General features: G+C 42.5%; 1 protein-coding gene across 2 annotated transcripts; it reads right to left on the bottom strand.

The window, feature by feature from the left end:
- Window positions 1–473: 473 nt before the first annotated feature.
- gdpd5a (glycerophosphodiester phosphodiesterase domain containing 5a) lies at window positions 474–24,485 on the bottom strand. Of its 2 annotated transcripts, none has more exons than XM_080528217.1 (16): window positions 24,447–24,485; window positions 16,240–16,414; window positions 9,447–9,550; window positions 9,112–9,205; window positions 8,924–8,983; window positions 8,457–8,555; window positions 8,251–8,344; window positions 7,946–8,091; window positions 7,070–7,152; window positions 6,212–6,362; window positions 5,717–5,938; window positions 4,170–4,315; window positions 3,230–3,377; window positions 2,766–2,848; window positions 1,572–1,684; window positions 474–1,462 (listed from the first exon to the last, which is right to left on the bottom strand). In XM_080528217.1, exons 2-16 carry the CDS (start codon window positions 16,354–16,356, stop codon window positions 1,371–1,373), a joined length of 1,752 nt encoding a protein of 583 aa, XP_080384343.1. In that variant the 5' UTR covers window positions 16,357–16,414; window positions 24,447–24,485; the 3' UTR covers window positions 474–1,370. The 2 variants fall into 2 exon arrangements, with proteins under 2 accessions (XP_080384343.1, XP_080384342.1); XM_080528216.1 differs by lacking the exon at window positions 24,447–24,485 and adding an exon at window positions 24,187–24,318.
- Between the last annotated feature and the right edge of the window lie 2,800 nt (window positions 24,486–27,285).

Genomic DNA, 27,285 nt, shown 5'->3' with positions numbered 1-27,285 from the left:
ATCATTAAATCAATAACCAAAGTGTCTTTATCAAATTATATATTAGTAATAAAACATCAATTTACTTTATGGCTGGTGTGCTGTTTCTCTTTGATTACAATATCATCTATACTAAACTATAGATTATGCCTTTACAACACTATCATCTAGATAGCGTCTCTACAATCATTTATGAAATGTTAAGATAAAGTTAAATAAAATAATCTCATATCCTCCATAATCATATTTCAGAACCCATGTAAAACTGCTAGCCAAAGCTATGCTAACACTAGGCTGCTATGGCAAATGCTTCCAAGATGATGTCGCTACTGGTCACTAGTGATTAAGAAATTATCATTTGTGTGTGAACTATCCTTTTAAACATTAAGTAATGCACTATAAGGTAAACTAACAAAAAAAGGGAAATTACATACGTAAAAAATGACACAACTGGGCAACATCCACAGTTTTATTTCAAACTGGGCTCTGGTCCACATACTGTACCTAAATACTATGAGGAGTTATGCCTTGTAACAATTTACACACCGAAACACACTGCCTCTGTATTATATGTCTCAACAAACTAGAAACTATACAAAAAGGCAGCCACGTGAAGGTTGGGGGAACAAGATAGGAATGTCAACTAAAGTGAACCAAGCATGGCATGACAGAAAACAGGCAGAGAAAACCAGATTGTAACATGGACTACAGTATCATGACTATGAATGCCCTACAACCTTCTGAAACCCCAATGCAAAAACAGAGGAAGTTAATTGAAAATGTCACTCACACATTGATAGGAGAATTCAGTCTTATAATATCATATGATTCAGAATTCCAAACCACAAAAATCCTCTCAGAGGGAAAATGAAAAACAACTGAAAAACAACTCATATTTACAATATGTACAGTACAGAGCAAGACACTTCCTCTGCTTTGTAAACAAAGCAATCTGGTGACACCAGAATCTCACTCATTCGTCGACTTAACAATTTCCCAAAGTTGGCCTTCATTCATAAACAGGAGCCCCATTCAATCGAGCGGCGCATAGCCATTGGTTATTCTCCCCATCCCGTTGCCGCATTCCACCTGTGCGCCGCTTTTGAAGTTCCTCTTTTAACAGACACCTCACATTTGTGTACTGTAATTAGTCAAGTTCAAAGGACGACAGATTCCTTCCTCAGATGGGTTCGTCCCCTGATAAAAACAACTTCTTAAAAGTTCACTCAAGCAAGCCGGTCAAAAGTCTTCAAAACATTCAACTTAAAAACATTCAACTTAAGAACATTCAACTTAAGAACATTCAACTTAAGAACATTCAAAATCCAAAGTTCCAGGACGTCGGTGTAAACGTCCCAGTTTAGCTGACTCCACTGTACAGTTTGTTGTGGTCAGCGGGTAATGCTGCCATGGTGAGAGTAGGTGGCATAGCCATTCTCTGGGTATAGAGACAGCTCGTCAGTACTGCTGGCCCCGTTTATGTCTAAAAGAAAAAGAAGAGAGAAAACAACTGTTAAACTATGACCCCCCTCCCACTCTTTTCCATTTCATACATTTTCCATCGCATCCATTTGATTTAGTTTGTTTTGCACCTGTAAATATGAGCTTCTCCTTCATGATGTTGACGTCGCGGCTTGGCCTGCGCACCATGGCGCTCAGCATGATTTGCTCTGGGTTGTAGCTGTGCATTTCGCTCATCCTCCACCTGAGAAACACCATGCCATCAAACACACAGAGAAACCACCATGGCTTTATATATTTTTAAGTAACTGCTACTATGTCACCCTCAGCAAGACACATTTACTATTGATATGACATGATCAGAAAAACAAAAAACAAGAGTGTGAGAGTTTAACTGTTAGACACAACATAGGTTTATAGGATATTAAGTACATTAGAGGTGAGGTTTTTAAACAGTGCTTGCTTTCCAGTACTGTTCGAGCAAATACAGTCTGGTGGATGAGTAACCAGGCCAGCACAGTACAGCTGAGCTTAGCTTGTTTCAGCTTAGTAGTGTGAAAAGGGTACTAGTGAAGACGTTGACCAAGTGAGCATAGAAACATACTGAAAGTGAGGACGACAGAATTGAGTACATGGGAACTGACTTAAGACAGAAGAAAAGCACAAAGCCAGACAAAAGAACAAGGAAGCAGCATGGTCCAGGAGTCACCCCAGTTACCTGATTAGGTGATAGCTGACAGACGCCAGAGGACAGCACAGAAAGGTTGCATGCAGATCAGACAGAGCAGAAGACAAAACAGGGCAAATATTTAGAGAAGGAAGGAGAGAGAGAGAGAAAAGAGGAAGAGATGGACAAAGACAGTGAGAGGCGTATAAGATCAGAGCAAAGTGAAGAGAGAGAGAGAGAGAGAGAGAGAGAGAGAGAGAGAGAGAGAGAGAGAGAGAGAGAGAGAGAGAGAGACATGGCATAGAGAGAGAAAGAGCAAAACGGTTAGTTAAGTGCAGGATGTGCAGGAACAAGCTCAGATCCACATAGGCCTCTACAGTTACATAACATGAGAAACACTGAGAAACATGGTACAAGTGACTAGACAGAGGTGCACAAAAGCTTCCAACAGGGACCAACAAAGTATATATATATAAAGTATACGTATCGTATGTGTGTATATGTGTGTGTGCGTGTGTGTGTGTGTGTGTGTGTGAGGGTGGCCCATTCCTTAACTATGAGTCTTTACTACTCATACCAAGAGAGATATCCACTTCTATCATATGATCATAATCAATAAGTAATTGCATTCATCTGCAGCGCAGATGTTTGTACTTACTTTTGTAAAGTGAATATTCCTATTACTATGGCGATGGAGACGAGATCTGACGTGATCCAGATCAAGCAGTATTCATCTGGGCTCTGCAACAGAACAGGAGCGTTTGTGACGTGAGAACCAACACCCACCACTAGATGTCAGTGTGACCCCAAGCATACAGTAAGTCCTATCTGATTCCCTGATACACAACATGAGGAGGATCAGCTGCTCACGAGTTGAGTTTTGTGTCCTTGTCTCAAGCTGTGTCCTTGGATCTATCTTGTTGGACTGTAAAGTCTCTTGCTGTGCCCAAGTCTGCCGCTGTGTTCCCATGCCTTTCGCCGTGCCCTTGCCCCCCTGCCTCCTGCTGTGGCCTCCACATTCTGTTGTCTCTCCTGCTGTCCTCATTCTCTGTGTGTTGCCCTTGAATGTGTGCTGTGCTGTGCCAGGTGAGAGAGGGCAGTGCCCAAGACAAAGCTGCTTACCATGAGCCAGATGGGATAAGGCACCTTTCGGAGGACCTGGGGAGCGTCGGAGAGGACAGAAGGCACCCCGCTGCACCACAGCAGAGAGTAGAGCCAGGGCTCGTTCACTGGGTACAGGGTCACACTGATGTTGTTTGCCAGGTACTCCCTGAGAGAGAACAGTGATATGACAAGTTATGTGTTTTGTTCCTTAAACTGCAAAACATTGCCACGTGACAGCAGCTGGTGCTGCAATCAACCAAGTCGGCAACCAATCCAAATGTTCCGACTTCTATTCAATATACTGTCCCGCACCTTACACTTTTTGCACCAGAGCATTTAGCTTTTTAAGAGCATGATAAAATAAAGAAACACTTTTTTTCTAACCTGTCTAAGGAGTTTTCCTTAAAGTTTATGCAGTGTGCGAGTTCTTCTACACTTACGTCTCATAATTTTAAACTACTGCACCTGCAACCAATCATTGGAAGAGAAAAAGGACGGCGCAACAGTTTTCCCTGGACTCTATTGCCGACTTTTATTTAACACAATGGATTCGGTGAGTAATCCCCACTACTACCTAGTCAACTAATACCACTACTTTACATTGTTAGCAGACTCACCGAATCCATTGCATTGCAATATTTTTTGGCTTGATTAGCGAGTGTGTCATTGATTTCCGACAATGTTGACATTTATTTGCATTTTTCTGAATAAAAGTCTGAAAACCAAAAGTTTTGGTCGGTTGCCAACTTGTTCCCCCGTTCACCAGCTGCCGTCACATATATCATGTCTTTGGCAGTTTGTTGACAATTGATCCAAACACAGGCCAAAGGAGTATGTGAGACAAACATAACACAACACTTGCTTGGGGTTTTGGGGGCTTGCTTTTTTGTTGCTGTGATGTGAGTGAAGCTGACATGAAATCCATCAGAGCTGAGGACCTAAGTGTGTGAGGTCTTACTGGATTTCCTGGTTGCTGGCCTGGCTGTAGCGAAGAGTGAGGCTGTTGATGCCTTTATGCTTCAGTTCCTCCACTGAAAGCTTCTCCATGGAGGTCTGCTGCAGCCCCCGGACCCTCCCCCTATCTGTGTCAGGGGTCCACAACACCTGCAGACATCACACAGCGATAGGTTCATGGATTGCATTATGCTGTTTCATCTACACTTGAAATACCAAAACAAAACAAAAAACAATGATCCACAAAGGACTCAATCAAATCTCTGCCTGTCCTGGGGCCTCATTTATAGAACGTGCTTAGATCACATTTTGATCTTACCCGTGTCGTACGTAGAAAACCACGTCAACGTAGTGATTTATACAATTTCAACGTGAGTCAATTTGATCGTGGAAACGATCGTAGCTCGACGTCGAGTATTCAACTTGCTTACGCACATTACCTACTGGTTATGCAGAGTTATTACAGGCATGTGAGCCGCACTGCCTAGTGTAATTCATGCAAGTGGCTCGTAATAAAATTAACGATGTTGTTATCAGCCGAGAAAATGAGTTTAATTCAAGATTTAAAAGGAACTGATGTTTATGATTGTATTTCAGTCTTCCTTTATATCCCTCCGTAGCTGTCTATCTCCCCTTCAACATGCCTAGTGCGTAAATTATACTGGATTTTCTCCGGTGTCAGGGAGTGAGCAGCCATATAAGAATAAGACCACCTGATAAGAATAAGACCATTATATTATTACAGTATAAGCAGCACTCGAGTTGAGGGGGGATGGCATCCCCCCTGAAATAAAAACAGTCAAAATCGCCCCCCTCTTTCCATACTTAATGTCATTTTATCAATGAACGTGGTATTACTGCTATTTCAAGGTGCGAGGGGGCACGCACACATGCAATGACATTTTTACCAAGTTACTGACACTGAAGTCACTGACGCTGAGGGGATGCTAAAATTGTCCTCTTATGATAAAATCCACCACCTCCTCTGATTTTCTTTTACAACTTCAGTAGAGTATAAGCATGTGCCTGGTTAGTTGTCATGATCAAACGTTACAAATGCAATTTACCGAGAAGCCACCCTACTCTGCCCTCTCCCACTTCCAGACGAACGCCTACCCTATATTATAGCACTTGTCTTAATTCAGCCGCTATAATTGAGTTGCTATCACAGGGCGTTAATACAAGCCTCATTCACCTGCGTTCATTTTACCTGCGTTGGTATTTATAGAAGGAAGCACGTAAGCAACTTTAAACAATCTCAGCCCGTTTTATAAATAATGCTTACGTCCGTTTAGAAAAATGTGCTTACGTGAAAGTCAAAGATGACGTTCAAGTACTTTTTTATAAATGAAGCCCCTGGAGATCTTGGGAGAGGAACACTTGTTTTAACATTTTCTTTAAACGTTTCACACTCACGTTTCAAAGCAGACTTGGAACAAAATTGCTTATTTTTGGTTGTATATTGATATACTTCTACTTAAAAAACTGGATTTTCAGGAGGGAAGTCTTTAAGGTATCAAGTGGGATAGAGACAGAGAGAGTCCTCCTCACCCTCTTCTGTGATATCCCAGACCTCTGGACAGCCCATAGGGTGTCCATGATCCAGGTCCTGTAGTGCGGGTGCTCTTGGGGGGGTCTGTGGAGGTTGAGCAGGGCGGAGCGGTTGGCTCTGGCTGCCAGACGCAGCATCTCCACCAGGCTGCACACGCTCTGGTTCCCTATGCGACTACGGTCCCTCCCCGTCAGTGATGAGACTGTCCAGTAGGGGTCGCTCTGGAAAGAATGAGAGAGAGAGAGAGAGAGAGAGGGGGGGGGGGAGAGAGAGAGAGAGGGGGAGAGAGAGAGAGAGAGGGAGGGAGAGAGAGAGAGAGAGAGGGAGGAGGAGCATTGAGGCTTTGAAGTGGTGTTGTAAATTGCTGCTTAATTCTAGAAATCAGCTTGGTGTGGAGAAGAGGTTAGAAGGGAGGAGACAAGGTAAGAAAGAGTAAGGGACTGAGAGAGTAAAAAGACACTCAGGGAGAAAGAGGGAGAGGCGAGGTGACATACCTCCAAAAACCACAGCCCTGCATTGAGAGACCGGATCTCTGTCCAGTTGAAGAGAGAGGCGTCATCATACTGCCGGACCGGAAACACCTTGCTGACGTCCGTGGTCCTCCTCAGGGTGCGGTCCCGCATCAGGAAGGGTACCCCGTCCAGACTAGAAGGTTGGGTCCAAAAGGGCGTCAATCAGTGACACACCACTGACAACAATACCTGACAGTGGTGGTCCTTTGTGGCCAAGTTGGTAGGGCATGGCGCTAACAACGCTTAGGTTGTAAGTTTGATTCCTGCTGGGATCATTTACTGAAAACTGTATGCACTCACTGCAATGTAAGTCACTTTTGATAAAAGTGTCAGCTAAATGGCATATGATACACATGTCATTCCCTGATTACATATCCAAAGCATGCAGTTCTGTAGCAATGTAGTCGTACAGAAAATGGTTTAGTAAAATAGTTGAGCTCATAAGATAGTCGACGAATTTGATCTGAGATGAAAACTTCTTTATAAACTGAAGCTACCTATTAATAGCAGGAGGCAGAAGAGGATTGTTCAGATGTGCTCCCAAGCCCTATGCAGTACATGGTGATAGCGTTGCTATGCTGGAGTGTGGGAGGTTGTTGGCTCGTGGAAGGATTGTGCTGCATTAGGGCCAACTTTAGAATCAGCACCTAGCGTTCAATCCTATTACCATTCAAGGTTTTCTTATACCTCAAGAATAACATTGAAAATTGTTTTCAGTTTCACCCCCACCACCACCACCATCATCACCACCATCACCAACAACAACAACAACAACAACAACAACAACTTACTATCGCAAGTAAACCTCACTCACTACAGCATGTAATGACAATGGATTACCTGACGGTCACATCAGCCTCCAGGGAGCTGACCCCCTGCTGCAGGGCCTTGTTGAAGGACATGAGGGTATTCTCTGGAGCCATCTACAGACAGAGATAGGTGGACAGGATGTACTGTAGATCAGCATGGGTTATTGAGGCCTGATGTAGTGGTTAAATGTGGTAAAACCTCTGTACAAGAGAAGAGGTTGAAGCCATTGATCTCCTTAGACACAAAACAAACAGAAAAGAGTTTACTACGATGATGACCTACCACTCACTGAAGAGAGCCAAAGTTTGTAGAATAAAGCCCACAAAAAGACAGCCATGTCATAGAAAGACAGCCATATCACAGAAAGACAGCTGTATCATAGAACGACAGCCATGGGAGTCATTTTCTAACGTCCTTAAACTTGAGTGCTTGTCTCCTCCCTCCTGTCACACAGCTACAGTACATTAGCCACAGTCGTATGAATCAACATAGGCATGTCCGGACAGGTTGGTGGAGTGTTTTTCTGTGTTTTTGGAGGGTAGGCATAGCCATAGTTACGGTGTACATTTGTTGATGGCAGGTGGTGTGGAACACAACAAGCTGTGAGAGGACGGTCCCACGTAGTAGTCGTTCACTACAGCATCTGTCACCTGACTAATCACCGAGGTTAGGCCTGTGTAATGTCATTTTGTGTTCTCCAGCTTGCGCCAGGTACGTCACCAGATCAGACGGCTTGACATTCAAGCGTGAACACATTCCAGCAAGCTGAGATTGCAGTCCTCGTAGCGCTTTTCTTTACAAAGACTGTGGTCTCAAAGAGCTCGAACATAGGAACAATACAATAACATCCACAACACTGTAAACACAATACAAACGATATGAATTCACACCCAACCAATGACTCACCATGGGGGCTCCCCGCCGGCCTATGATGTCAGGTCGAGGTTTGAGGCTGCTGCTGTCCATGATGCATGGGGAGGAGATGGCCAGGGGTGCCATATAGAGAGCCAGCAACACGCTCAGGTAGACCAGCAGCACGATCATTTGGAACCCTGGAAAGGAGGAGGACCATCAGTTCACACAGATCTTAGTCTGAGTTCCTGTGCAGTTCCTATAGCGTCCACTATCAATTACTCCAATGGTTAAGATTGAGAGAAATAGGGCAAGCCTACACTAGGAATACAGTGATATGGAATCAAATGCACACTTACTTGATTTCTCTGCACGGACCACCTGTCCAGCAACCAGCCAGCCCAGTGCTGTGACTGCGGCAAGAGCTCCGATGTGCAGGAAAGGCCCTGTGGACTTGGGGTTTCAAAACAAAGACAGGGCATAGTTTTATAACCCACAGTTAGAGAAACACACACAGGCTGTGTTGTTGTATTGTCAGATGAAAAGTCACGAGAGTCACAGACACCTGTAGAGAGATGAGGATGACGTCCCATTCGTCCCTCCACACGTCGTCGATGGAGACCAGCCCAGTGACAGTTGTGAGCACTGCAGCGAGCACTCCAATCTGTAGAAACACATATACGCATGCACACACACACACACACACACATACACACACACACACACACACACACACACATGCACACATGCACAAAAGCGTGCACATTCACAGGCACACACACACACACACACACACACACACACACACACACACACACACACACACACACACAGAGGCACACACAAACACAGGCAAACACACACACACACACACATACACCCTGGTGTCACAGATAGGTCTTTGAGGAGCAAACTAGTTGTTAAAACTATCCTGCTGGACATAATATCTCACCTCAAAAGACAGGTTAGTTCCGGTTCAATGTTTATTTATTCTAGTTATTCATCTAAAAGGTCAGAAGTTCCTCTGCATACCTTGTGGATCCAATAGAGGTTCAGCTGCTGCCCCAGCGATATATGAAAAAGTGCTAAAATCTGGAAAAGAAACAGAGCCACAGGCCATTACGTTTAGTCTAGACTGAACAACTGTAACATATCCCTTATGTATATGTTATTATATATATCATATATGTATATGGTATTATAGCCATGGGGAAGCTCACCATTAGAAATGTAATATAACTGAAGCCAACGGCCGTGGTTGCAAGGATGGGGACAGTCCCGTCCCTCCACTGGCCAGAGCGGTTGTATAATAACCTAGGAAATAGGAGGGAAAACTGTGATTGCAAGATGCCCTTCTAAATTAATATTTTTTAATATAAATTCTTCGATAATGTGACCTGACTATTGAACAACTACAACTATATTCCAATATTGACACAGTCATTTCTCCTTCAAATCTGTTTCAAATACTGTAAGACAATATTATGGGGGACAGAGGTAAAAAAAAGTCAACTGACATTTCCTCTGGTCATCCATCCAGTAAAGTCCCACTCACCAGTTGAACTCATTGTATTCATTGTGAGCCTCCAGCCAGAAGTACGCCCAGAAGAGGAGCAGGAGGAAGGAGCTGCACAGGATGGTGAACCACGCAACCTCCCACTGTGGAACACAAAGACAAAACACACATCTGACACGGTCTGGTGAAAAGGTCCACATGTCGGCAATTCTCAAGTCGCGCAAATGACCAAAAAGCTTCTTTAAAATAATATATACATACTTTTACGTTTTTTTTGCATATTACACATGTTGAAGTGTTGAAGAGCCCACTCGATATATAACAAACAACAGTTGTAAGATCACTAAATACTTTTGTGAATTGGATTCACTGTATAGTCTGCCATAGGCTACTGGGTAAGTGATACATGGCTTGTTAACAAATGTACGTTTTAGGACGTGTTCTGTTCAAAAGCAAGGACTGTGACTAATTTGAGCATGTTGATGTTCATAGGGATGTTATTTCTTAGCTCCTACATAGCTACCAACGTGATGGTAGCAAACGTGATTCAGAATGTTTTTCTTGAGTATTTGGTTTGAGGGGTACCAACATTCAAAGAAGCATATCTTCTTCAACTATCTTCAGATTTCAATATATGACACATCATTTGAAAGCTTACAATCTGCACTTTCGTATGACTTCATGACACTTCTGCTTCTAGACTGTTTATTTTTGTATAATGTTTCCCGACATTAAGCTCAATTGTAAGTCGCTTTGGAATAAGGCGTCTGCTAAATGCCAAAAATGTAAAAACACACAAACACACAAAAGCCCAAACACACATTAATCAGACTTAGGAGCAAAACTCTAAAACACGGCACCTCTTAATACCAACACAAGTTCAAATGGGGTCGTTGATTTGGCCAAAATGCAGAACAACATTTACATCCCGCTAATTGCTGACAAAACCATTTAACCTAGTCTCCATCCTCTAGCTTGACTTCTAGGGTATTGGGCCAGGTTTATGCAGATTACAAGGACACTTAGTTAACAGGATTAGAGGTGATGCTGATGGGGGGTAAGACAGCACACAGGCCCTGTTGACCATTGATCAGCTTTACACCACACCCTACATCCCCACGTCCACCATCCACCAAAGGACGGGCTCACTGCATGCATGTAACAGGTGTGTTTGACAACATTCCTCATTCTGTTCCATGCATTTACAAGAAGCCCTTCCTCTGATTTCTACCTCCACCAGCCTCCTTTGACATGCACTAGTCTATTTTTAGGGGCCTGGGGATAATGAGACGTGGGTAGACACGTCGGTAAAGTGGAGAGCAAATCAGCCAATTAATGGTTCAGACTGCTCTCTGAGAAAAGGTGGCTGAGAGGTCTCATCTTATCACACGGTACATTTTTCAGCCACACAATTACCTCCACCACGTTTCACTGCTTGACCTGTGTATCTGTGTGTGTGTGTGTGTGTGTGTGTGTGTGTGTGTGTGTGTGTGTGTGTGTATGTGTGTGTGTATGTGTGTGCATCTGTGTGTATGCACGTGTGCATGTGCGTGTGCAGACAAAGCTGTCTGGCTACGCTGTCTCCAAGGCGACAACATAGTTGGAGGTGGTTGCTACAGTGTAGGAAGCATAGTGTGATCCTAGTCCTTACCAAGCTTGAAGCTGATGGGAGTAATGGAAATGACAGTGAGGGAGGAGAAGGGGGCCTGTTCCTGCCTCTGTGAGGGGCAGTGTTTAACTGGTTTAGAGGGGGTAGTGAAAGTACAGTAGGTGAAGGGCAACAGGCACAGTAGAGAGAAGTAGGAGAATCTGACACCTGCTCAAGGACAGTCAGAGCAATGTCTCCACAGGGTACTGTTATCTGGATAAGGGCTGTTGGGACAAAATGGTGATGTAAGAGTTCAAAAGTGCAGCAGAACTTGAGACTTTTTTCAATGAACTGATCTAAGGAACCTTTATTCCTATCTGAATGAGACAGTGGTATTCACCTTGAAGGATATGTTATGCAGATATGATGTCATTTACATTACATTTACATTTTTGACATTTAGCAGACGCTTTTATCCAAAGCGACTTACAAGTACATTTGTCTAAAGTAAGTGAATCATGTACACATCAGTAATCATAAGCAGAATCTATGCTAGGACCACATGGCATTGGCAGTCACAACACCAGAAGAAGGAAGGATAACTGTACAGAGGGGTAGTGGGGGGTGAAGCGGTCTTAGGAGGGACTGTCAAGATGTAGTCTGTTATGCCATGTTATATAAATAGTTAGGCCCTGTGTGTGTATAAGCGATGTAATGGTACACATATTCAAGAATGTAAAAAAAAAATCAAATTCCCCCCCAAAAAATGAAGAACGTCAAAAATGACAAGAACATTGTTGTGGGTGATGGCGGTATCATTGATGGGGATGAGAAAATGAGTCCAGTCAGTGATAGTGGTACTTCACACTGAGAGCTTCAATGACCATCTGTGGTTTATAAATAGAGGGATGAGGGGAATCAGAGTTAACTCTCTTAAGTTTCTTTGCAAACACTCCCATGCTGGGCAAACAACACTAAACTGGAAATAAGTTTACTATACCACCACAAATAAGTACACACTACTGTACATTCAGAGCTTAAAACTTACTGTGAGTTCTGTTCTGTGCTCTTCACAGTGAAAGATGATGCCAAACTGACCTTTTAAAATCATGTAGTAAATTGTAGGGCCTATGTGTTACATTTCTGAAAAGAGGTCCTCCATTGTGTGTGTGTGTGTGTGTGTGTGTGTGTGTGTGTGTGTGTGTGTGTGTGTGTGTGTGTGTGCGTGTGGAGAGGGTGGGATGACAGTGATGACGACCGTCTTCTCAAGTAAACAAGTCATTCATTTTCAGGAAGTAGATGACGTATCATGCACATCCCTGCTATCCAATCACTTCCTTCACAGCAGCCATACAGCCCCCCAGGCTGTGCCTCCTCCGTCTCCACAGCCTTCTAATAATAACCGCGCCGCATCCTGCTATCTATTGAGAACGCTGATGAATCAGTATGAGTCCGCTGAGTCAGCCATGTACTGCTGCTACCACTTCTGGCAAACGCCCTCTGACAGTTACAGTTGATCACAATTCTGTATGACGAGGTCAAAGTGCACTTCCTCTAAGGTGAATTATCAGGTAAAGATAAATGATGTACATTAAAGACAAGGCTCTTCAATACAAAATGTATTTATGCATTGTTGTTTATCAATGATAACCTATGATTGACCAACGAGGTTGAACATGTTTACCTCCAGCAGGAAATCTAACTTCTATAGCTATGCTCTTCAGCATGCTGTACGTTATTTAATGGTGTGCTACTGTTCAGCAAAACAGTTTCTAGGTCATTTAGGTATTCTCTAGGGTTGAGGACTAAGATAATCCACTTCTGAGAGGACATTACGCACTTACGCAAAGACACACACAACACAGAGGGTCAACTCAGGAAGGAATCTACCATCGTCATATTCAATATTCCAATCAATTAAGCTATCCATAATTCAAGGTTGAAAATTAGTTTTGTTTGTGAATCCTGTTTTGTATGTGACAGCGTCTGGTGAAAAGGTCGGCATGGCGGCAATTCTCAAGTCGCGCAATTGACCAAAAAGCTTCTTCTTTTTTTTTTAATGTGTTTTCCATTTTTTTGCATATTACAAAAGTTGAAGTGTTGAAGAGCCTACTCTATATGACAAACAACAAGGAGGTTTTCAAAAAGCATGGACTGTGTGATCATCTAATTATGTGTAGTTATGTGTTTTTAGCATGTTGATGTTCTATCAGCATGTTGTGATGTGCTAAATATGCAGTTAGATGTTCATAGCAAAGTTCCTTTTTAGCTGCTAGCTACTAGCAGCTGTTTTGCATGTGTTTTGATTCAGAGCGAGTTTCTCCGGTATTTGGTTTGAAGTGTACCAACATTCAAATAAGCATATCTTCTTCAACAATTCTCTATGTATGAGACATCATTTGAAAGCTTGAAATCTGCAGATTCATCTTAAATCTGGAGAAAACTGAAAAATGACCTTGTCCTACTTGAGGACTTTTTCACCAAACCCTGTCACATTTCATGTGTGTTTGCATATGTCTCAATGTTTGTCTGTATGGGTCTCAATGTGTGTATGTACTGTATGTGTGTGTGTGTGTGTGTGTGTGTGTGTGTGTGTGTGTGTGTGTGTGTGTGAGTGTGTGTGTGTGTGTGTGTGTGTGTGTGTGTGTGTGTGCGTCTGTGCATCGTGCGTGCGTGTATGCACGTGTATGAGTGAGTGATTGCAGTCTGCTTTGTAAAAAGAGGGAAAGCAGCTGTGTGCTTGTGTTTTTCCTCTGGGTCAGCACTTCATTAGTGCCCAGCTGACACATTCCGCAAACGGACTAATTTACGGCCAACCCACTGGGTCTTTGTATTCAAATGACCACTACAGCAGGAGTGGACCTGATAGTCAAGTGTGCATCACACACAGCTGGCTGTCTGAGGAGATAGCACCATTATTATTAACCTCCTCTAACTTTAAAACCTGCTAGTTGCCACCATGAACCTAATCGTTTTCAGTAAATGTGGTTACTTTTCATACCGCCATTGACCTTGGTAAAATGGTAATCACATAAATGACATCATGTTTTTTTCTGGTAACCCATCATTTTTACAGCACTGTATGAAGCAGGTACTGTACATACTTATAAAGGAGTCAGTAAAAGTTCAATAATTACCTTAATTGCACATTAATTGCCCTCCGATTCACTGACTCTGGCAGCACTATGCTCCATTTAGGTACTGGGGTAAGTACCAGAAAGTACTCCTTGTTACCACATTCAGTAGTTACCAAATAGTTTCTTAGCAAATACTGGGTAAACACCAGCCAAACAGGGGCTGTAATCTGTGCAGAAGATAATGTGTTAGCGGGGGTTTTAAGGCGGTGGATAACTCAAGCCTATTTACTTTTGGTGAGTTATCTGGCTGTAGCTGTCTGGCGGTAGCTTTGTGTTGTGTGTGGAGAGGCCTGACCTATTTTCTGAGCCTTCAGAATCAGACAAATGGAAAATTGTTCAATTATTCCTGAGGTGTGATCAGGTTTCAATGCAGGCTCGGCAGGACTCTGTGTCCCAACCCTTTTACGAGGAGAACACACTGACCTGTATACCATTGTACACTATTCAGTCTCCACTACTTTGCGCATTCTGTGACGAAACAAATAGGCCTAGGTTAAACTGTATGTACAGTACAGTGATAAAACCACTGGATGCTTTTATAGTGCTGTTTAATGTTAAACCAGATGAATGAGTAAATAGTGTATCAATGAACATACTGTAGCATATCTCCTCTGACTATCTAAAAGCCAGAGGTCCTTTTGTTGTGTCCCTGATCAGGTTACTCTTTTCAGTCACGTTTCCTTTCACAGTTTTCCTTTTTCAGCAGGTGTTATGTCTTCTGGCTATGTTTTGCTTACAAACAACTGCTTTGCCGTAGCCATAATCTCACTAACAAAAGAATGGAAAACTATTTGTCACCCATAACCATATTCTGATTACAGTGGTTCTTCCATAAACAGGTCACTCGAGTGCAGTCTTAAATGCCAGTTGCTGCCTTTGGACCAAACACAATTCAAAGACCTGCTCTTATGCCACTATCCTAAAATACAAGTAAAGCAAATGTGAAACTGTCAACTGGTTGCTGCTTGTCAAATATATACTCCAACAAGTCTCTGTTTAGACTGATGTCTGCCATGCTCATCATTCCCACTCCCAAACAGCGAGTCCCTCACAGCTTCAATGTCAGACTAGAACCATGACCTGCATGGAGTCATTCCCAAACTCAGTCACATATTCCAGACAGTGTGTTATTGTTGAACTAAATCATGCTATTGGTAATGTTGTTGTTAATGAGAGGGTGAAAAACGGGCTAGCCTACTTTTGCCAGATCCATTACACACACACACACACACACACACACACACACACACACACACACACACAGACACAGACACAGACACAGACACAGACACAGACACAGACACAGACACAGACACAGACACACATACACATACTGTACGCACGCACACACACGCATGCACACACACGCACGCACGCACGCACACACACACACACACACACACACACACACACACACACACACACATACACACACACACACACACACACACACACACACACACACACTAGTGCATAGCTATGATTGAGTATTAATACCTATATTGGTAATGATTACCTTTAGTGTCATGCTGCTCAGTAAATGTCAGAAGGCGGATAAACAAAGTGGCTCGTTAGTAATACTGGTTTCCTGGCAGAACGTTAGCTGCCATACCCTGGCCTCTGTCCATGTAGGTGAAGGATATTATTGCTGCTTAGAGTTGACGAGTACATCTACTGGTATGCCTATGACAAAATGTGGTTGATTTCTCTCAGTTTTTACTTTTTAAAGGAGCACTGGTTTGTCTGAGAGATCTCTCTCCCTCCCCCCCCCCCCCTCCCCCCCACTGTGCGTAATAATAGACCATTGTGTCATCGTCAATGAGTTGGTATTGTAAAAGTGAAGCAGATCCAGCTAAGACACCACATCCATTACTTGCGCACAGAACAATATAGGTATTAATACTCAATCATAGCTATGCACTAGTGTGTGTGTGTGTGTGTGTGTGTGTGTGTGTGTGTGTGTTTGTGTGTGTGTTCACCTAAAAAACTTGCATGTGTGTGATCAGAGTGTAAAACTGCCGTGTGTGGCCATTAAAAGACCATCAAGGTCCGATTTCTTCTTCTTCTTCTTCTTCTAAAAACATCCTGTGAAACTCCTGTCTCTCACCTTGCTGCTCTCGTCATGGGAGCGCTGGTAGCGTTTCCAGCGGCACCCATAGATCCCAGTCACAAAGGACAAGCACAGCTGCTTCTCATAGACCTGTAAGGGTTGGTGCTTCACCATGCTCCTTCAGCCTCGGCTCGCCACCGGTCCGCGAGCATCCCACACTGAACTGGGAACCCTGGGAAAGAACACATTGAAAACATTCACAAACACATTCACACTAACTCAAGAAAATGTATATATTAAATTCAGCTTGACATCAAAGAAATACTCAATGCCCTGGTCAAATTGGGAGGAGTCAGGCTGATATCAAGGCAGATGGATCGGTGTCTCTGCCAGGTTTGACCACTTCGGCACCTTGCAGCCTCCAACCAGTTTCAGATTAATGCATTTGGCAATGATCTCATTTCACAGTGGCCATTAAAGAACTGTCTGAGAGGTGTGTGCACCTCCCCCTCGCCTCTGGCATGACAACATATTGGTTGTCTAGGTAGAATGTAAAAATGCAGTGGCAAAGAAAGTTGTTTTTCATGCCCCTCTGGTGGAGATGGCACTAGAGTCACTGTCCATCTTTTCACTTTCTGTCCATCCTTTCACTTTCTTTTCATTTTCTGGCTTTTGCAGACTTTCTTAGCCAGAGCAGAAAACTGTTCAGCAGTGTCATCTTGAGAATCAAATCAATACAATTGTTCTTAGGCATGAAATATTTTTTTTCTTGGAATTTTACAGAATAGTAAAATGGTAAACTGTTTACAATAATATTAATAATAATAATAATAATAATAATAATAATAATAATAATAATAATAATAATAGCGCCTTTCAAGGAACCCAAGGACGCAATTTACAGAAAGACAGACAAAAACAGAAAACACAGAGACAATGCCAAAAACTAAACTAGGAGCCAAAGGCCTAAGTTAATAAAGGCCTTAGTAACAATAGTTACTTTATAGTCAACACAGTATGAACTATTGACCTCATGGTGTTTTTTTCTGCCAAAATAGCAGAACACTCTGAATAGCCTGTAAACCGCTAGCAGTTGCAGTACACAAACGCCCGTCAAAATATTTACAAGGTATAGCCTAATGTAAAGAACCAGAGAGGTGTCCTGAAATAGCAGTTAAAACGTAATGTCAAACACAATGTTCACAGAAATTATGAATATAAAGCTAAGAAAGTCCAGTGCAGCTTCCCAATTATCAATCAATTCAACATAAAATGTGTGACTAGTATAGAAATAATAGAGATCGAACATCTGCAGGGTTTAAACTACCTTTAATATATATATATATATATATATATATATATATATATATATAAATACAATCTCAGGCAATGACTTTGGAATGTCTTAATCAGTAACAACATCTCAATGCCCTTGAATAGTTGCAGGTCCCCACGGTAAACCTCATCGTCAAATGTTACACATTTTCCAGTAGCCAATTACTCCAACTGATTGTAAAACAGAGACGATGCGTCCACCATTATCACTGAAAGGTCTTATCTCTGTGAAACACCACAGGACAACCGCTCTTCCTCCGCCCCTACTGTACCCATCGTTCAAAAGCACATAGCTGTCTAACAGAGATAAAACGACTGTGTGATCATTTGGTAGTCTGGGACAACCAAACAGTAGCCTACATTCTGTCTTGCTACACTCAACATGACATCATCACACCACTAACAGACTCTGTGTCTCTAGTCCAGACAAAAGTGGTATAAAGTAAATTATGTGGTATAAAGTGAAGTAAGTACAGGGACATACTGTATGGAACCCATAGTAAATAACATTTATTTCACCATTAGAAGACTCCTCCACAGACCTTGTGATGACAGAGCATGACATCAAGCTGAAAATTAATCCTACATACACATCAATCATTAACACAATCCACACGTACACTATCTCCTCACTTTGTTTATTTACCAAATCAGTGCTGCCAGCCTAAACCAGATAAGCAGAGACACAATCACAACCAGGCAATGGACGTCAATATTGTGTCTGTGAATGCTGTCAGATGAGGACAAAAAACAGTGACAGGAGCCCATTTCCTGGGTCCTCAAACTACGGTAAATGAAACAGTGAATCTCCCTATTTCCTAATCTCCAAATGGACGGACTGACCTAAAGAACCTAGAGGAACCGAGCGGGTGGTTGCTGTGTGGTCTCCTCAGCTGTGTTTGTGTTAAGCTACTGGCTCCAGTTTCCATGACACTGCAGCTCACTATCAGCCAGACAGTAGAACACACAAACACTGAACACTGGTCCAGAAACTGGGCTTAGAACGTTTTTGTGGACGACAGTGCATAATGACAACATCACATGAATTAGCCCTAAAATGTACAAATCTGAATCTGAAATTATGTAAATGCTATGTCAACACCTGTTCATATGTGACATGGTCTGGTCATTTGCACCGCAAGTCGGCAACCAATAAAAATGTTCCGAATTTTATTTTGAAACACAGAAATAAATGTCAATCACAACACAAACTCGCTGCTCAAGCCAAAATACTGCAATGCAATGGATTCGGTGAGTAATCCCCACTGCTACCTAGTTAACTATAACACTACTTTACATTGTTAGCAGGCTCACAAAACAAGCCATGTTAGTTGATTAGCGAGTGTGTCATTGATTTTCAACAATGCTGAAATGTATTAACATTTTTCGAAAGAAAAGTCAGAACATTAAATTGGATGCCGACTTGCGGACCAATTGACCAGACTGTGCCACATTGCTTCTCAATACAGTGAGAAGCAATCCTTGAGAATAACCACACCAAAATGTCAATAACTTAGGCCATTGCATCAATAAATGTACAATAACACGCACATTTATTTTTGGCATGTGCATCCTGTCTCATTAACATGTCTTTTTTATGCAATTGTGTACTCCCTATCGAGTTCTCTTCAAACAGTGTGCTCATTAAGTAAGCCTTGTATCATACTTTAGATCTCTCAGGGGACTGGGGGGACATATTGTTTGTATATCACTGGTGACCTAAATATATAGAACAGCATTCAGAGAGAGGAAATTCAGCATTAACATGCAGATCTCCGTTCAATCGCTGGTTTTCATTGTTTTACTTGTATGGGAACTCCCCAGTTCAGGGGAGAGCTTTCCTGAAGCCAGAGGAGACCTATCCCACAGCGTCCCACCAGTGGGAATGTCGGCACCCTGCCAGAGTACACATCCCAGACAAGCCCCCAGGAGAGGGTCAAACATGGCTGCCATCACAAGCCAAAGATCTTACCCGGGTCATCCTTTTGACGCACTGTTCTTTTTTGTGTTGGACAAGAAATCTGATGACAGGCTAAATGTTTGACTGCTAGGCTGTACTATTGTTCACATGATGAACACAAAAGTGAACACCCTCATTTTTCTTCTGAATGGTTCTCAAATAGACAAAGAGAAAACTGGTGAATTCAGAAGCAGAAGGGTTGGTGTGTCAGCTGAAAACACTCTCAGAACTTTCAAACACTAAAACTGTCCTTGATCAACCATTTTTTTAATTCAACATTTCCATTGCAGCTATTCAAATTAAATGTAGACCAGACATTGGTATTAACTCAATAAAACTACACAGCTAAATAAATTGTAACACTCTAATCCATAAAAACAGTTATGTGCAATAAAGGGGAATAACACAGGAAAGAAATATTGAACACGCCAACTGAAATGTATTTAATACTTGGTGGAGAACCCTTTGTTTCCAATGACATCTTCAAGATGCTTCCTGTATGAATTAACAAATCTCTCACAGTGATCAGGCAGGATTTTGGCCCATTCTTCAACACAGACCGTCTTTAAATCTTGAAGATTGGGGCCCATTGGAGTTCCTTCAGTTTCTTCAGTTCATTGCACAAATATTCTATTGGATTTAAGTTTGGTGACTGACTAGGCCAGTCCAACACCTTTATTTTCATCCTCTTGCACCAATTGAGAGTCTCCTTTGCAGTACATATTGGATTGTTGTCCTGCTGGAAGATCCACCTGTGTCTCATCCTCATCTTCCTGGTGGATGGCAACAGATTCTTCTCAAGAATTTTCCAGGTACATGGCTCCATTCATCTTCCCATCAATAATTCCACCATTACCATGTGAAGAGAAACAGCCCCATACCATGATGCTTCCACCTCAGAACTTATAGTATAGTTGCCGGAAAGTTCGATTTTTGTCTCATCTGGCCAGACTACATTCTCCCAGTAATCTACTGGCTTCTCCAAATGTTCTGTAGCAAACGAGCTTCAACATGCCTTTTCTTCAGTAAGGAGCCTTCTGGGGTGATCGTGAAAGGAGACCGTGGAGCTGGGGTGTATTGCCTATTGTTTTCTTTGTGGCAACTGTACCCGCTGCTTCCAGGTCTTTCTGGAGCTCTGCTCAAGTGGTCCTTGGCTCTTGGGCTACTTCTCTGACTAACTTTCTGACTGTCAGAAATCTTGCGAGGAGCTCCTGTGCGTGGGCAGTCGATGGTCGAGTGATGTTCCTTCCCAATGGCCCCAATGCTGCTTATAGGAACATTTAGGAGTTGAGAAATCTGTCGATAACCAGTGCCATTACTATGCCGCTCAAAACTCTTGTTGCAAAGCTCTTGGGAGAGCTCTTTGCCTCTACCCACCATGGGATGTTTCTGCAGGAAAGCTTGGTCACAAATGATTTGTTTACTTGCATTTAGAGGTGTAAAACCCTTTTTTAACGAGTGAAAGTACTTAACCACCAACATGCACTAACACAGGCAATTCTAATTAGCACAGGCAGGAGAAGTCACTAGTAGTAGTGGCATAAGATTATTTAGTGCTTTTTCGTTCTGTGTTCAATACTTTTTTCCTGTCTCATTCCACTTTATTGCACATAGCTTTTTTTTATGGATTGGAATGTTTCGATTTCTTGCAGTTTTATTGAGTTAATACCAACGTTTGGTATAAATTGAATGTGAATAGCTGCAATGGAAATATGTTGAATTAAGAAATTGTTGATGTGTTGAATACTTATTTCCTCCTTGTATGCTGTTGCTGCTGAAAGTTACGATTGCTGTTTAGCTTTTTTCTGCCCACCTCCACCCCAGCCTTCACCTGTGTTCTTCTTTTTCACTCTGGGATATTAATCTCTGCCCATAGTTTGGCTCTGATTTTGTAATTGAGTGCATTCCTCATACAGAGAGGACTCTGAAATGCAGAACCTTAACGCCAAGGCCAAACATCTTGTCATTTATTTTCTAATAAATACTTAAACTGAGTTTTCCTGGCCGAACCTTCATTTAAACACCATTGAGGCTTTTAACGTCAATCTATCATTTATATAACATACATGCTGTTATGGGGTCAGCTGTGGCGCAGGAGGTAGAGCAGGCATCTAATGATCGCAAGGTCGGCAGATCCGCGGTTCAAACCCCGGCTGGCCACATGTCAAGGTGTCCTTGGGCAAGACACTGAACCCCAAATTGCTCCCAATGAGCAAGCCAGCGCATTGCATGGTAGCTTGCCGCCATTGATGTGTGAATGTGTGGGTAAATGAGAGGCCATTGTAAAGCTCTTTGGAATAAGGCACTATATAACAAAGGCTTGAGAAGACATTTTATACACCCGGGAAATGATTCCAGTCAGGCTTCAGAGAAGAAACACTGCAGGGATAACTGGCAACTTCACTACAGAGGAAGTAGCCAATAGGGCAAAACGAGAATCAAAACAACCAGTAGCATGACAGAGGACTGGGTGGTGGATCACAAAACAACTGGCACATCACAGAGAAGTGTGTAGTCCCTTTTTATCTGGGAATAAGTTGCTCAATGAGTGCAACAGTTGCAGCTAGGAGTTTCAGTTTAATTCATTGGCAAGTGACACATCTCATTGTCCACTAGTTGGAGGGGTGACTTACATTGTATGTGATGACATACACTGAAAGTCATCCTTCAATCAATAGGACTATCATTTGACACCATCCTTTTTATTCTTTCACCTGTGGGAACTAAGGTCTGTCTGGTTCTGTCTGCTGCCCTGAGTGTCTCCAACACTTGTTGTTTAACAACATCCTTGCAACTTGTAATAACCATGCTGGTGAGTCACCCAACCCGCCCCCAAAATGTCCTGTGGGAGCTTCCTTCAAAAGCGTCTTCAACTGCGTCTTCAGTTTATGGCCAGAGGGATTCTACTGGTACTGGAGAGGGTGGACTTCCTTTTCAGGTTTCATTTAGACTTTGGGTCTGCGTGCCTAACCCCTAACCCCTAGTGAAGCTAATGTAACTAACATTACTACACTATGAACTAATGTAAACAGCAGGGTTTGAACCAGGGACCTGTCACATGGATGCCACAGATGAAGGCAAGGCCACCTCATCATCAGAGCATGATTCCAAACCACCTCCGCTGCACTGCCACAACTAGGCTACCTGGAAGGACCACTCTGGAACTCTTAGGATCACTCCAGAACGCTCCGGAACTCTCACTTCCTTGCCAGTTGGTTCTTCTAGGACGGGCTTCTCAGAGGGGACAGAGCAGTGAACAGTGTGAAACTTGCCAGCATTATTAGAATTATGAAACCATGGTTATTCATAGAGTAATCCATTGAGTCTCTGCCATGTATCTCCTAAAATTAGCCCTTTATATCGGTCATTGTCACACGTTTCCAGACTGCTCCATCATTCATTCCTTCATGAAAAATGTATGTGCCTGCATTATTCATCCGTTGATCTCTCAATGTATTCGCCGCACCATAGTTTTCAATCTAGCTATGTTCTCATTAGCGAGGCATCAAAGGGAAGGATAATAAGGACATTTACTGGCACTGCAGTCACTGTTTAAACCAGTTGGTTTAGATATGGCCATGCAAGTCAATCATATTAAGTGTCTGGTGCTAGAAATAGCCTCAAAAGAGAATTGCTGACCCTTTGTTTATGACCTGAATGTATCCGGTGGTGGGCACTGTGACTTTCAAATGAGACATGGCTAAATGAGTTATGCGCAATCAGTAGCACAGCTGTCTACAATTCTCTTGCCCTGCAACTGATGACTGATTTATAGCTGATAGCTGATGACTGAATTATTATTAATTCAGTCATCAGTTATTAATTTATTATTATTATTATTATTATTATTATTATTATTATTATTATTATTATTATTATTATGCAGAGTCTGCCAGGTAGTGGCCTAATCATTTATTCATTGGAGATGATGGGACTTGGATAGGCAAGGGACTTGGGCAAGGGACATAGGCAATGTTTGGCTGTGTCAGAGAGACTATATATCTGCAGCCAAGAGATGTTTAATCTATTAACTCCCACTCCCAATCATGAGTCATTGCGATGTAGGCTATGCAACAACATACAGTCTATGGCAAATATCCTTTCAGTGATGTGCCATGTCTACATTCAGCCCTCTTCAACCTCCAATATGTCTGTGATACAGTAGACCAGGAGATAGGACTAACTGTAGAAAACAGTATAATAAGTAGTAACAAACATGTTATTACTCAACTGTACTACTGTGCAACACTGTCATTGCAGGTAATGTACATGTACATAAAACAGTGATTGCATGTAATTTCTAGACATTACCCGTTGGCTACAAACTACCCACTAGGCCTACTACAGTAAATGTACTTCTATTCATGTTCTAGGCTCAATCAATTAAATAAAAACTGTTAAAACCTACTTTTATAGACTCAAGAAAGTATGAGGTAGTAGTAGGCTACTGATGGTGGCGGTGATGCTGACGATGATGTGATATGAAATATGAATAATTGACTTGAAACAAGCCAGAGCAAACACTAAACTGGTCTACTAAAGTGTGCCAATCACATTTGACCTCAAATAATCAATAGAAATGAGCAAACAGACTTTCAAGTGTCCATCAAGGGTCTATCGCAATGATCGCAGGTGAACAAAACTCTGACAGGGGTAGTCGGATTATATGAAATTTAATCCGTTAATTTGCGCACAACGTAAACACTCACCTTCCCTCCACGATTGCGTATGTATTTTCTCCACAGCACAGATACAACGGCTAGCATACACGGCTATATTCCCAGGTCATGAAGCAATTTTGACGCCGTTATGAAGTTAGTGCGTGGATTGTCCGAGACCGATTGACAAAGTTTGGTTTGGGATGATTTCGTAAAACCATCTAAACACCAACACCGGACTACAACCTCCAAGGATATAATAGTGTCCAAACTGAAATTTCCTAAAATTGACTCAACGGATTGTGACTCACCGAGGGTTTACACTTTGTAGAACAGGAGAGAACCTTAATCCGTCCAACACGGTGTGGGTGGAGCTGCGGTAGGCTAGATCCTTTGCCCCGCGCTGGTTAGTAGAGGGCGATCTACGCAAGTGATTGACATCATCGCCCGGCATTGGATAGGTAAATAACGGTCCATCATCACAGCATACGTACTGTACAACAATACATTGTACAGTGGAGGAGGAGAGAAAACAAACCATCAAACCAAACACTGAAGAAATGTCAAGAATGTATCCATTGTTTTGCTCAGAGGATAGTATTTCACTTATGGTATTATATTTAAATAGATAAAATAAATAGTATTGCCATTTAGAATGGTGTGTCCTCCATGTTTAGGACCTACAGTATACAACAGCCTAGATGACTGAGCTACTATATCAGAGGCCACACATATCACTACCACTGCATCCAGCTATCAGCTCTGAACCAACACCAGCGAATGACATCCACCAGATCTATTCCAGGCAATACGGTCAGAGATTAACTCCTGGCTTGGGAGATGATTGCGTCAACTCCAACTAATCTTGTGCAACCTACAGTAGCCTAACTAGTGGAGTTAATTGACTTCAACAAAGATGACCAGTGGAGGTCGCTTTCTACAAGTGCCAAACTGTAGCCCTGTGAAGTGAACGTCTATCACATTGTCTGTTGTGGGCAGCAGTCAGTTGTAGACCACTGTATGCTTAAGAAACTAGTGCAATGATGACATCTGAGTAGGCCTAGTGTAATCTTAAATCAAAAGAATCATACAGCACACTGTAATGCCACATTCTATGATATGGATATTTGGTTGGTCAACATTAGCGACAAATCACATTTGAAATTCACACGGATGGGAATTGGGAAGCGTATTATTTGCAGAATTATATGAAGACAATGGTGTGATTGACATGGCATGGCTGTGTTCGAAATGGCATACTAGCATACTATTCATACTAGGTATCACGTAGATTTGGAGTATGCAGTGCGTTCACACTGTATGGTATGTGGAATTTGAGTATGCGAGAAATCTAGTATGCATACTAGATTATCCAGAATGTCTGAGTATGCCTCGAGAGCATACTATTCCTACTCAACGTCCCCAAAATGCATTGCAGGTCTCTTCAGTCTCATCAAACAGCGTCATACAAAGTCATCATACAGCTGTTGTTACATGGTCCGAGAGCCTGGAGACCGAAAACTTGCAATAAACAAAAATGTTTGTATAGCTTTGAGTGCACTCTATTTGATGCTCTTCAGCTGCAGCACCTCAGCTAAGTCTGATCACGGATGAGCGGAGGTATTTTCACTATATTGGGAATTTACATGGTGTATTGATATGCACGCAGACTAGAGTTCACCATTTCAACAACTGGCCCCTTTATTACACGTCACATCCAATATATGGGATGGTGAGCTAACAGCGCCCCCTGCAGGCTACAATCGGTATACATGGTGAAATGCATTCTTAGATGTCTACGCCGTCATGATTACAAATGCCATTTGAAATGCATAAAATCCAAGTTTATTCGTGTCTTACACACACGCGCACACACACACACACACACACACACACACACACACACACACACACACACGAATGGTCCCAGTATTGTAGCTTCAGAAGGAACAAGTTGTTTTTTATTGTGCATGCTGTAGCAAGCCACACTATGGCCCAATCCCGATTCTCTTTTTTACCACTTCGGCTCGTTTTGGAGTCACTCATTTTGGAGTCACTCGTTTTGGAGTCACTCGTTTTGGAGCCAGAGCCGTAGTGGTTCCCCGGGGGAAATAGGACAACCCTTCATGGGACAACCCTAATACGTCATCCGTAGTGTAATGAATGGGTTAATTCATAGTCAGGACAGCGCATGCGCCTTAGAGCGAGTTAATGATATACCACTAGGTGACTGACAGGTGTCGAGAGAACCGATGTAAACTGGTTATACCTTTGTTGAACCCAGACTCAAGTGTCTTATTATTCTATGTCCAAGTGACATTACACATAGTATCATAGAAAAGCATTGACGCTCGCGATTCATTCACAACTTGAATGAACTTGAACGCTATCAATCGATCAAACAAGTCATCAAATAAAAAAGAATAATGCTTCATTATCATGGGGGAGAGAAGTTCTACCCGGGATTTGTGTCGTATCGACACCATTCAAATGGTTTCAGATTCCCTGTCCTCTCCCCTATCCGGACACGTTTGAATTGTTATCCTAACCCACGGTAAACCACAGCTATTAACCCGCAAAGGGTGCCTCCGGGCACCGTGTTTGTCCGTGAATAACACCGGCTATGAAGGTGGTACAAACACAATACTACTTTGCTAACTTCACCATCGGTATACGGTCATTTTGAGCCATCAACCAACCCGCTGGCACCCCGGGAAGTTATGTTTCGAACCCCGAGAGCATGCATAAATGTCTATCCGGAAAGAGTACACTCTCCTCGGCCGCTGCACGCGCCTCTCCTCGGTAACGCGGAGGAACGAAAAGCTTACAGCAGGCGGTCTCCCATCCAAGTTCTAACACGGCCCAACCCTGCTTGATTTAGGACAACAGTGCAACAACTTCGAGGCTGAACTTTAGTTACATTTACGGCGTCATATGCCATCAAAGGGAAACATGGAAAAATGCATGACTTACAGATTTCATTTTATGACGTTACGAAATCCGATGTGACAGGAACGCCTATCATGCTGTCAAACACCACAGGTAATAATTTATTTCCAAATAAACATGATTGTACATCTCTGAAATGTGAATCGCGCACCGATTTATTTCTATTGGGAGTCAGACATTAGACATTAGACATCAGACATG

Source organism: Nansenia antarctica (assembly GCF_963989245.1).
Source record: "Nansenia antarctica genome assembly, chromosome: 4".
In the NCBI taxonomy this organism is placed as follows: Eukaryota; Metazoa; Chordata; class Actinopteri; order Argentiniformes; family Microstomatidae; genus Nansenia; species Nansenia antarctica.
The sequence above is the reverse complement of the archived record's forward strand: the minus strand, read 5'-3'. Positions and strand labels throughout refer to the sequence as shown.